Consider the following 10,890-nt stretch of genomic DNA (forward strand, 5'->3'; position numbering starts at 1 on the left):
TTATAGATTATTAATTTAAAGAGTTTATACTGTATTTAGAATTTAGATATTTTAGACCTAAATCAAAACCATTATATTATCTAATATTTTTGATTCAAACGCTAATAAGTAATATAAAAATTGGCAATATAACCTATGATTTGATCATTATAAATATCATATTTTAAATTTTACAAATGCATTTTTTATGTACAACATGTTTTTTCAAAATATAAAATATGAAAAGTTTGACTATGTTTCTCATAGATTTTGTTTATTTATTTATTTAATTTTAATTTACATTCAATTATTTAAATTGTATTAATTTTTTTATAATATATTTTTAAAGCATACGAAAAAGTAGAATATTTTTGATAAAAAGTTTAAACTCAATTTATATTTGAAAACAAAAAATTGAAACTAATTTTTTTAAAATTCATATATACTAAATAATAAAATAATAATAACAAATTATTTTTTTGAAAAGTTCAAATAATTGAGAAAATCTAATAGTCCTCTAAAGGTTGGACCAGATTTTGAAATCTTAAATCTAAAATATTTTTGGGTCGGATTAGACCGGATCCAAATATATATGGGATTAACAGGTTTAGACTGGACCGGACCAACCCGAATGGACACCCCTGACGGAGAGTTCAGATATATTTTACCAACAAAAGAAACTTAGATAATAACTAACACTATTGTTTATCTGTAGCAAATTTAAAAGAAAGAAGATATGGGCTTACTTCTGATTTTTCCCTTTTAAACCTGTAAGGCCCAAACCTTTTTCTCTTCAATATTACATCTGGACCCAGAAAGCTTTAAGAATATTACAATTGGACCCAAAAGCTTCTCCCAATTGCTGAATTTGGCCTAAAAGAGTGAAAAGTATCAAATCTTAACCTTGGAGGTTCTTCTTCTTCTAAAGTTTACAAATAGAAACAAGAGGAAGAGCAGTAAAAGCATCAATGCCACTGATACGAACTTCCACAGCTTCTCATCATCCATTTCTCCAAACACGTTCTGCAGATCAGCAATGCTTCTCTTAGACTGCACACACAACAACATTGATCAATAAAAACCTTGAGCAAGTTTCATTGCAACAACTCTTATATTCGAAAACACATGGTGACTTACTGTTGAAACCATCTTCTTCTTTGACACAAGTTCATGTTCTTTGACAAAGATTTCTTTAGCATACTTGTAAAGCTCCACATCTAGATTGTTAAGCGATATGATCTGCTCAATGACCTCTCTAGAAACTCTTGTACGCGTCTGTAAAATGCATTATTGATTATTTCAGGCCTTCTCTCATTTTTACTTTACTGGTTAAATTTTTTTTTTTACCTCTGTGGTAAAATTTGCTGGCGATATTCTCTTCAAGGAGTTGACCCGTCTGGTTCCTTGTGACTTCCATAGATGAGTAATGCAGCCTTCATAGACTTCCATCAGGGTTTTGACCGTCATCTGAGGTGTATTCAACAGACATAAGAAGGATCACACACCACTTCACATGTTGTTGATCTTAAAGGCTAAAAAAAGAAAAGTTACTTACATTTCCACTCTTGGCTTCTATCTTATTCGATGCAACTTCAGATGTACCATTCTGCAGTAGTGTCAGTAATTTTCAGCAAGTAAATTGCAATTTTACAGCTCAACAAAAAAGTAAATTTATTATAGCCTGAGGAGCAGAACTTAACTTGAATTTTACTCTTATCTGACCCTGATTCTGAAACTGCGTCACTTTCTTCTGAAGCATCAAAGAGAATAAGGTTCAGAGTTTTTATGATTGCAAGTACAAGTTCTCATCAGATATAAGAGTAGTGCTGTAAATACTACTGAAAGATTGAGAAACCTACACCAACCTGGTTTAGTAGTTTTGTTTTTTGCAGTTAAGTTTGACGCAACCACTTGGGAAAGCACCTGAGAACCAACTACATTAGCAAAAAGTGATGCAGATTCTCTGTGCTCCTCTGTCAGTCCAACATACAACATGCTGTCCAACCTTCTCTGCAAAGACCAGAAAGAGTATATATATAAAAACAATACGAAGATGCGTTTCGTTATGATGATATAAGAACAAAGTCTAAACAAACAAACAAACTACCTTGGCGACTTGAAGAACTGGCTCACCGAGGTTTTTGTGCTTCTGCACACAATGCCTAACCTCGTGTGCTTCTACTAAATGTGAATTGTTTGTCAATCCTGCAATCTGTGGAGATCTCTAATCAATTACTTTTTTTGAAAAAAAAGATCAAAACAGAGAAACATGAAAAAGTACCTGAAATGTAGCTCCGTTGTGGATTATGTCATGAGCAGTAGGAGTGTCGAGATACTCGTGCAGCGGCATTAGCATCTCCTCCATGTCGTAAGGGTTATTATCCTCAATGATGACTACTCCCTTAACTTTTCTTGCATCTCTCTAAATAAAGGTCAAGCATGAGTAAACAAGCTTCAGATATGGTTCTAAAAATTGGTCTAGGCCACAACTCAGTCTAGATTTTCTTAAAATCTGGTTTATACTACTTAAATCAATTTTAAAATGTTCTAAATTAGTTAAAATCGGTTTAAATCAATCTTAATTAGTCTAAATCTGTTAAAGTAATCGATAATACTAGTAGAAATCTACAAATTTGTCTAGTTTTTTTTTCTGTTTGAAATATCTAATTTCGATAATTCATCAAAATAATTTTATATAATTAAAAGCAACAGAATATTTTAATTTACAAAACGGCTAGTTAACACCTAACTATTTCTTTTATAATGTATGTTACAAGGGAGAGGTGAAGGAATGTACCCGAGCAAAGAGGTCTTCTCTCATCCATGGAACAAGGTACTTCCAAGGCCATATGTCCAGCGTGCTTATTACATTATTCTTGCGAATGCGACCAGCCATCATTGCAGCAGAAGTCAAATTGGGATGCACCAAGAACCTAGCTGCTACCTCAACGGAAAATTCGTAAGTGCTCAACACACGAGCGACGGGATCACGGACTATCGTCATCACCGAAGTTTTATCCCTCGGTAGCATTTCCATCAAACTATAATCGTCATGCGTGGCCAACAACTTGCACTTCTCCTTCCTATAAATATTTACAGGGGAACATAAGGTCTCAAACTATCTATTGATACAGAGAATTATTGTAAGAGAGAGGATACAGAAACCATACCTTGGATCGAAACGGAGCTTGTCGTAAGAACGAGGACATTCCTCAGCGTTATCATACAACTTCCTCAAGAAACTACAAGAGAGGAGAGACAACAAAAGCATCAACCACACACCGACCGGCCAAAAGATATCAGTTTCAGTTCAGCTTTTTTTGGTAAGAGAGAGATCACACAGACCAGTTAAAGTACGTTCTGCCACCAGTTCGAGGAACATGGAGAAAGAAGAGCAGATCCCGAAGCGAGCGTTTGTCTTTGTTGTTATAATAAGGATGTTGTTCTTCACGAGAAGGAGAAGAAGCATCCGCCCATTTTTTGACAACTCTTTCGCAGTGATCAAACTCAAGTTCCCCAAAGGAAGCAAGAACTGATTGTGAAAACAAAGAAGTATTAATCCCACGATCAAAATCTATATAAGTAGAGCATTCTTTTTACATACAAACCTGAGCAAAGAAGTAGTAACCACACGAGAGCCAGCTCCGATATAGGATTCATTTTGTTTGCGCCCTGACTTCACACCATACTGATGGTTAAACGAATCAAAATAATAGAATTAAAAAAAATCAAAGCTTTTACAAGAAAACAGAGTATATAAACAGAGGAGAAAGAGATTCCGACACGAACAAAACAGAGAGACTGAAAAACGGTTGAAGAGTTGTGTACTAGTAGTAAATATAAAACGAAACAAAACTGAAAATGTTGGAGAAGGAGACAAGGGGGAAGAGGAGGGGGGGGGGACCCAGAAGATCGCAAGAATTGAATGTGAAAGGAACAGAGGAACATGAGAGAGAGGCCTACGTGTTATGGAGGAGTAATCGAGATCTCGTGCTCATAAATTCTCCTCGATCGCTGTTAGATTAGGGGTATCATCCACTAGGGGCCCTACGTGAAACCCAACAGGAACGAAGAAGAGTTTGTGTTGTGTGGCACTCCCGAGAGAAAAGGGTAACGAAAACTTCAAAGAAACACACACACGCACACTACTGCGAGAATTGATCAATGCTTTTTATTTTAGAGAAGAAATAAATATCTTAACTTTATTTTAGAGAAGAAATAAATATCTGTTACAAAAAAAAAATATCTTAACTTTATTTTGTATTATCTTCTTTTAAGAATTTGCCAAAAATCCTCAGTTAGAATCCTCCAAAATTCACTATTTTAATGACTTTGATTAATCAAGAAAAATCAACAACATTTTCATTATTTTTAAGCAAAAAAGAAAAAAAAAACAATTTCATATTTTTAGTTTTCATTTCGAACAATATTTTGACTCATCTTTGACCTATTAATTCCATTTCCGTGATTTAGCGTTGGTCAACATTTATGATGTACTATCAAGGCCTAAACTTAATAAAATTGAAGAAGATATATGTAAACGTATCATTATTCTTCAACATGCATGGTTACTGTCATGTGTTGGGTTAATACGTATGAGAACAGTAAATTCAAACGGTTAGGGGAAAAGACAAGCTATGAACTCGGCATGAGATCCTACTTGTATTGAAATTTGATTTATGCAATAGCATGTTAAAGCATATTAATAGATTAGATTAATGGGAGTCCTGCGCATTGGTTAAAGTCGGCCATGCATGTTGGGTTCATGAGTAATGATGATAGGAAAACAACAATTAAATATAACGGCCGGGCCGGTTCAAGAAGAAGACACAATGTCACCATAATGTGTGAAAACTGAATCATTAACGACAATAACTAAACATGTTGAACTAACTAACATCACTTTTGCATAACAATTCAACCCGTAAATAGTTTTAAAGAATCAAATCCAGTAATAATAATTAAATCTCCAAAACCAAAAGATGAAAAAATAAAACAATAAAAGACACCACACATGCATGCAGGTGATACCGTGACATATACAAAGAGATTATAACTTGATAAGATTGATGCAATCCTTTTATTATTATATAACTCAAGCGTAACGATGCACTCCTTTTTTTTTTGTCTTGTATCAAACTATCAACACTAAAATCACCAGTCCAACATTCCGACCCTTAGGTGAAGACCATAAAAAACTTGTGGGTTCATATATGTCTGATCCTAGACTCCTAGTGTAACGATGGACGTTTTCGTTCGACTCTTGTCATCGATCGATTTAGTCGTTATCCGATGATATTTTCGTTTTGATAAGTACTATAAGAATGGATTGATGATTACATATGTTCTTATAAAAGGTTCTTTTTCATTTTTATTGTATTTAATAAAATATTAACAAATGTTTTAGTTAAAAATACAGAAGATGTTTTCTATAGAGATAAAGATTACCTCCACATGTTTTCCTATAAATAGCAAAATAATTATTATATTAACTATTATGCCAGATATGTTTACATATTAGTAATTATTTTCATTGGACTATAAATATCCCGATATATGATACCTTTATTAGCATTTAAAATTGTACGTTCCATTTAAATTTTATTTATAAGTTATTAATATTTGTACACTCGTTTAAAAGATAACATCAAATGGGTAGAGTTTCAAAACAATGATTAGTTTGTAATTTTTTTAAACCATAAAAATAAATCAAATTGCATATTAACTAAACTGAATTAAAATTTGAACCCAAAACCAATGATTTTAAGGAGAGTTTGGTCATAATAAAATTGGGTCTCCTTTAACAATTTTTTTTTGGGTCTGATAGTTGAATGGGCCAAGATACGTTCTTCACTTTCCAGATTATAAAATATTAAAATCCCTGAAGAAAAAGGGCGCAAAGACAAACAAAAAGTTAGAGACCTCCACGACTCAAAGGTATGTCTCTCGGAATCTTCTGTGAAGTATCCTTAGTGATAAATGCTATAACTTTTAATAAGCTCCGGTGATTCGTCTCATCAAATTTCTCGTATCAAAATTTCCTTATAGATTAGATTTTATCCAGCTGTAGCACTATGGTATATGCCTTTGTTTGTCATTGACATTGTCAATTAGCAGAGGAAAAAATCACTGATGATATTATACATATCATTACGCGAATGATTTGTTCCTTGTCGTACTTCACACAGTTTCAAACACAGCATAGTGAATTTGTTACTCGGACATCGTCGTAGTTGGTAACAAATTAAACTCGTTTGCTGTTGCATGTTCTTGATACCAATCGTATGTATGTTTGTAGATCTTAATTATTTTACTTCTAGTACATCAACATCCAACTATTATGAATAGAGTTCTGTGATGATACAAAGACTAGCAACTTTCGTGAGGATGAACTTTGATATTTACTCACGTTTTCAACTACATGTTTACGACCAGTGGCTAGTGAAATTTGTAGTGGATTTGTATGATGACTATGCTTTTTTACTGTTTTGTCCAGATATTATAATAACAAGATGGACAATGAAGTTTTAGAAGACGCCATTGAAGAACCCATGTCTCCTCTCTCTAACGGAGACATTGCATTGTCTCCACTCTGTGACCACTACAACGATCAGATGAGGATTGATTCTCCTCCTACTTGTTCTGATGAAAAAATCATCGAGTCTTTGTACCAAAACCTCTTTAGCATTGTCCTCTGTCTTCAAATAGAGGAGTCTGGTAATGGTTCCGACACACCTCTGTCTCCGCCTTGCCCTGGAGCTCCAACGAAGCTTACAAGGTTTTCAAGAAACAAGGATCCAAGATTCCAAAGAAAGCTCTTCTGACATTGATTTTTAACATTGGAGCTGACTTTTAGTCTTGTTATGTTGTACTCTCTTGTGTACTATTTGTACTAAGTTGGATTGTTTATCTGAAAATGTCTTTTAAAGAAAATTAAAAACAGCACTTACCATCCCACAAAAGCAACCATATGTTTGTTCCTAGAGATCAGAGACTGAACCAACTCAGTTTTTAATCAAACCATAAAAAAAAAAAAACAAGCAAAAGCAAAAGCAATCATCAACACACAACCCATTAATTACTACTAGAGTCATTTTTTCTCTCAGATTCAGCTTCGGTCTCGAGGAGCAGGGGACGGTTTAGTGCCTTTAATCCCAAGTTCCTGAGACCTGCCCACCATTCTCGCCATCGAAGACGTCTGATAAGCCTGTGGCGCTGGCGAGCCACAAGTAGGCCATCCACGAGCCGTTGCCCTTTGTGCCGAATGCGAGCTCATGCTAGAGAAGGCGTAGGCTCTCCCTGATCTCTCGTACATCCTCCTGCTACTCATCCTCTCTTGCAAAGCCCCCAGCTCCGACGACAGCGACTGAACAAGCCCGTCGCCGCCCCGAGCGGACTGCGTCTCAGCCAACACCCTCTCTCGGTTCCTCAGAACCCCAACCGCTCCCTCCAAGTCACCACCGTCGGCTAAAATCCTAGCCTCGGACATAGCTTCCGACACAAGGAACCTGTTTAGCTGTCTGTCTACCTCTACAGACACAACTTCTTCACCAGTCACCTCCTCTGGCCTTCCGATGCTCAGCTCTTCCGACTCCACGCGGACTATCTCTCTGCTCACAGCATCTCTATAAACGCATCTGATCTTCACCAACCTCATCGACTCTTCCTCGCAAAGAGGGAGTTCAAGAATCACCAAAAAGTCCCTCTCTTCCTCCGCGTACATGTCTCCAACATCGATCTTAGCGCTTCTCCCATCAGACGACACTCTGCTTCTATAGCTCCCCGCTTTAATCGACGATATCTTCAACCCTCCCTCGTGAAGACACTCGATCTCAACAACCTGATCAAGAACCACAACGCTGAGTAGCCCTCCGATGCACTGCGCAAACGCGTCCCGGATCACACTCTCCGCCTCTATAAACGAGAACGTCCCGCTAGAGACTTGCGAGATCGTGTGCATGAGCTCAGCGTCGTGATCAACCCCGAACCCAAACGTATGAATCGGGATCCTGTTCACGGAGCTCGGAAGGAGAGACTCGTAATCAGTTCTCAAACGCATCTGAGAGCGAGAGAGAGTGAAGTTATCTCTTCCGTCAGACAAAAGCATCATCCCGGAAACAGGGTTCCTCCACCTCCTATCAGCAATCACTCTGGCTCCGATCTTGAGCCCTTCCGCGATATTAGTCCCACCGCCAGCGACCAAGGAGTTGACAGATTGGATAGCCTCTCGCTTCCCAGTCTCGGTCATCACCCTGAGAGGGAACAGACGGCGTGCGTTTGAGGAGAAGGCGATCACTGAGAGCCTATCCGTCTCTCCGAGGTTATCGATCACGAACGCGACAGCGTTTTTCAAGAGCTGCAGCTTCGTACCTTCCATGCTCCCGCTCACGTCAAGAACCGTGATGAGATCAAGAGGAGCACGTGTAGTTGTCCTTGGCGTCCTATCATCATCACCACTAGCACCCTCCGCTTTGAGATGAACAAGAACAGCGAAATCGCCACGAGTAACAGATCTCTCAACCGCAGAGACTTGCGGGAGAAGTTTAATCTCCAGAGCTTGACGATGATGAGCAGCAACAACAACACCAGAAGACTCGCTCCCTCCGTGAGTAGGTAAAGACTCGTCGTCTTCGAAACCAGTTTGAACCGGGAAGGGAGAGACAGGGACAGGGACAGGGTCATTAACGAACAGAGGGACTTGTTTCCACTCGGTTCTACAGAGAGGGCAGATCCTGTTGCCGTGTTTGACGTTGGAGGTGATGCAATCGAAGTGGAACGAGTGTGAGCACTCTGCTGTAAATATCGCCTTTCCGTCTTCTTTCCTCATCTCATCCAAGCAAATCGCGCATTTACTCTGCAGAAAAATTAACCAAAATCTCTCTATCACAACACAATCTTTAACCCTAATTAGCTAAAAACCCTAAAAAAAGTCATAACCCTCTTTACTCGTTTTCCTTTTCTTTCTTTCTATTTTACGGTTAAAGAGAAAGATTCATAGGGAAGAAAAGAGCGAACCTTAGAGAAAGGGAGGCCTGAAGAAGAAGAAGTAGAGCGAGGAGGAGGAGGAGAGGAAGGATCGGCTAGGGTTGCGTCAACGGATGATGATCGGCTTTGGTTCGACTCCACATCACGAGAGTTGTTTGTGTTCTCCATTCTCTTTAAGAAGTTAACAAAAAATCAAAAGGAAGTTTCTGTGGAGAAAGTTTTTGATCTCACAAGACTTTTTAGACAAAAGAAGAAGGAAGGAAGAAGCGGTTGCCGAAGGAAGAAGAAAGCGAATTGTTCTAGTATTAATATTTAGTAAATATATAGGTCAACTGTTTATTATACTTTACTTTTTTTTTGTAAACTATTTATTATACTTACTTACTCATGTCAATTTTTAGATAAAAATCTTATCTTAACTAAAACTCCTAATTTTACTCCTCCGAATTGCAAACCTATACTAATAAATATCAGTTTAAAAAGTTAACTATACAATTTACATTTCGATATTTGTACAATTTACATTTTGATATTATTTAATAATATAATTAATCAAGAAAATAAATATTTGAAAATCATTTGTTACATATTAAAATACATTCTTAAATGTTTTATTAAGGAAAAATTGATTGGTTATGCAAAAATACTTTTTCTAAAAGCTCTAGCTTTTCGTTTAGTCGTCTAAGTTAACGATGATAAGTAAACTAAACGACAACGTTTAATTGTAAACCAATGGGTTTGAAATTTTGGTCTTAGCTTGCCTCTATTTTGTTGACGCTTGCCCAGGCCTACTTAATTTACATTTCTTCGAAAGTTTTCTTAATCAAAAGGAAACTCTTAAGTTTGAGGATCTTCGTGGGCCTAATCATATTACTAGCCCACATTATGCTGTATCATTTACATGCCACAAATTGCGAAGGCCCTTTCTCCCTGTGCCCGTATAACGGATGTTTCTGATATTCAATTTGGCATCAGTCGGGGACAATAAACCATCGTGCCAACAAAACTTCTTTTTTTTTTAATAATCTAACAGTGTTCGGCAGACCGAAACCTAACTGACAAATCCTATGAAGATTTGTTTATCGGTGTAAAATAAATCTGGTTGTTCGTAATGTTAATTAGATATCCATGTCGTTGGTTATATAGATGGATAAATCTGAATTTTTAGATTTCAAATTCGTGGTGTTTAGCACATTTCCAATCCCACTCGACCAGGGGAGAACCTATGTATAGTGATGTAGGGTCACTTGACACCATAAAACAATATAAGTTAAAATTTTAAGGTATGTACATTAGTTGCTTCTCGCATTTTTGGTTAAAACAAGCAGTAAATGAACCCCCAAACCCAGGTTCAATCTTCCCAATGACCTTTATTTTTATTATTTTTATATTTACGAATCCACATAAAAAACTTTCTGGGTTCGCCGTTGCACTCGACTAAGCTTGTGTGATTGACAAAAATTTTAAATCTTGTTATTTATTTTTTTGGTAAAATAATCTTATTATTTGTTTATGGAAATAACCTTATTATAGTTAAAGTTGAGAAATTGTTTTCCTTGTTACATATATATATATCCCATAGTCTATATTTGAGAAGTGATTTTGCCACATGTCATCTCCACAATCAATTTCACAAAAAAATGATGACATATTTACTAAAATTGATGAAATGGCTTATAGTTAAATATAACATGGACAATAACATTTATTGCTGATATATATTTTTGGTAAACTTTATAAAATATGGCAATAATTCATACATTACATTTAATGCCGATTTATATTTTTGGTAAACTTTTTAAAATATGGTAATAACTCATAAATCATACCTAAAATAAATATATTCAAATATGAATTATAAATTTCGAAATTTTATTTAATTTTACTTTCATAATTATAAAATTTTTATTACTAAAATTTTCAAAC

The 10,890-nt window shown here is 36.1% G+C and overlaps 3 protein-coding genes across 5 annotated transcripts; 1 reads left to right on the forward strand and 2 right to left on the reverse strand.

The window, feature by feature from the left end:
• Positions 1–752: 752 nt before the first annotated feature.
• On the reverse strand, positions 753–4,133 carry LOC108834427 (protein-tyrosine sulfotransferase-like). 3 transcript variants are annotated; one of them, XM_057001301.1, is made up of 13 exons: positions 3,943–4,133; positions 3,588–3,655; positions 3,325–3,511; positions 3,150–3,221; positions 2,777–3,062; positions 2,261–2,401; positions 2,087–2,191; positions 1,845–1,989; positions 1,680–1,729; positions 1,535–1,585; positions 1,327–1,446; positions 1,117–1,254; positions 753–1,029 (listed from the first exon to the last, which is right to left on the reverse strand). In XM_057001301.1, exons 1-13 carry the CDS (start codon positions 3,975–3,977, stop codon positions 871–873), a joined length of 1,557 nt encoding a protein of 518 aa, XP_056857281.1. In that variant the 5' UTR covers positions 3,978–4,133; the 3' UTR covers positions 753–870. The 3 variants fall into 3 exon arrangements, with proteins under 3 accessions (XP_056857281.1, XP_056857283.1, XP_056857282.1); XM_057001303.1 differs by having other exon boundaries at positions 3,588–3,667; XM_057001302.1 differs by lacking the exon at positions 3,943–4,133 and having other exon boundaries at positions 3,588–3,915.
• Positions 4,134–4,997: 864 nt separating this feature from the next.
• LOC130506617 (cyclin-dependent protein kinase inhibitor SMR16-like) lies at positions 4,998–7,025 on the forward strand. Its single transcript, XM_057001300.1, has 3 exons — positions 4,998–5,003; positions 5,807–5,916; positions 6,476–7,025. The coding sequence occupies exons 1-3, from the start codon at positions 4,998–5,000 to the stop codon at positions 6,801–6,803; spliced, it is 444 nt and encodes a 147-aa protein (XP_056857280.1). The 3' UTR covers positions 6,804–7,025.
• Positions 6,967–9,282, reverse strand: LOC130506616 (E3 ubiquitin-protein ligase WAV3-like). Its single transcript, XM_057001299.1, has 2 exons — positions 8,995–9,282; positions 6,967–8,833 (listed from the first exon to the last, which is right to left on the reverse strand). The coding sequence occupies exons 1-2, from the start codon at positions 9,130–9,132 to the stop codon at positions 7,088–7,090; spliced, it is 1,884 nt and encodes a 627-aa protein (XP_056857279.1). The 5' UTR covers positions 9,133–9,282; the 3' UTR covers positions 6,967–7,087.
• Between the last annotated feature and the right edge of the window lie 1,608 nt (positions 9,283–10,890).

The sequence above is a fragment of the Raphanus sativus genome, unplaced genomic scaffold (assembly GCF_000801105.2).
Source record: "Raphanus sativus cultivar WK10039 unplaced genomic scaffold, ASM80110v3 Scaffold3466, whole genome shotgun sequence".
NCBI lineage: Eukaryota > Viridiplantae > Streptophyta > Magnoliopsida > Brassicales > Brassicaceae > Raphanus > Raphanus sativus.

Bases quoted from the DNA above. Each gene is read 5' to 3' on its own strand.
- LOC130506616 (XM_057001299.1), bottom strand. From the start codon at position 9,132: ATGGAGAACACAAACAACTCTCGTGATGTGGAGTCGAACCAAAGCCGA. The intron at 8,834-8,994 runs GTTCGCTCTTTT...ATTTTTCTGCAG, and splicing joins CAGGCCTCCCTTTCTCTAAG to AGTAAATGCGCGATTTGCTT.
- LOC108834427 (XM_057001301.1), bottom strand. From the start codon at position 3,977: ATGAGCACGAGATCTCGATTACTCCTCCATAACAC. The intron at 3,222-3,324 runs GTCTGTGTGATC...CCTCTCTTGTAG, and splicing joins GGCAGAACGTACTTTAACTG to TTTCTTGAGGAAGTTGTATG. The intron at 1,586-1,679 runs GTTAAGTTCTGC...ACACTACTGCAG, and splicing joins CAGATAAGAGTAAAATTCAA to AATGGTACATCTGAAGTTGC.
- LOC130506617 (XM_057001300.1), top strand. The intron at 5,917-6,475 runs GTATGTCTCTCG...TGTTTTGTCCAG, and splicing joins GAGACCTCCACGACTCAAAG to ATATTATAATAACAAGATGG.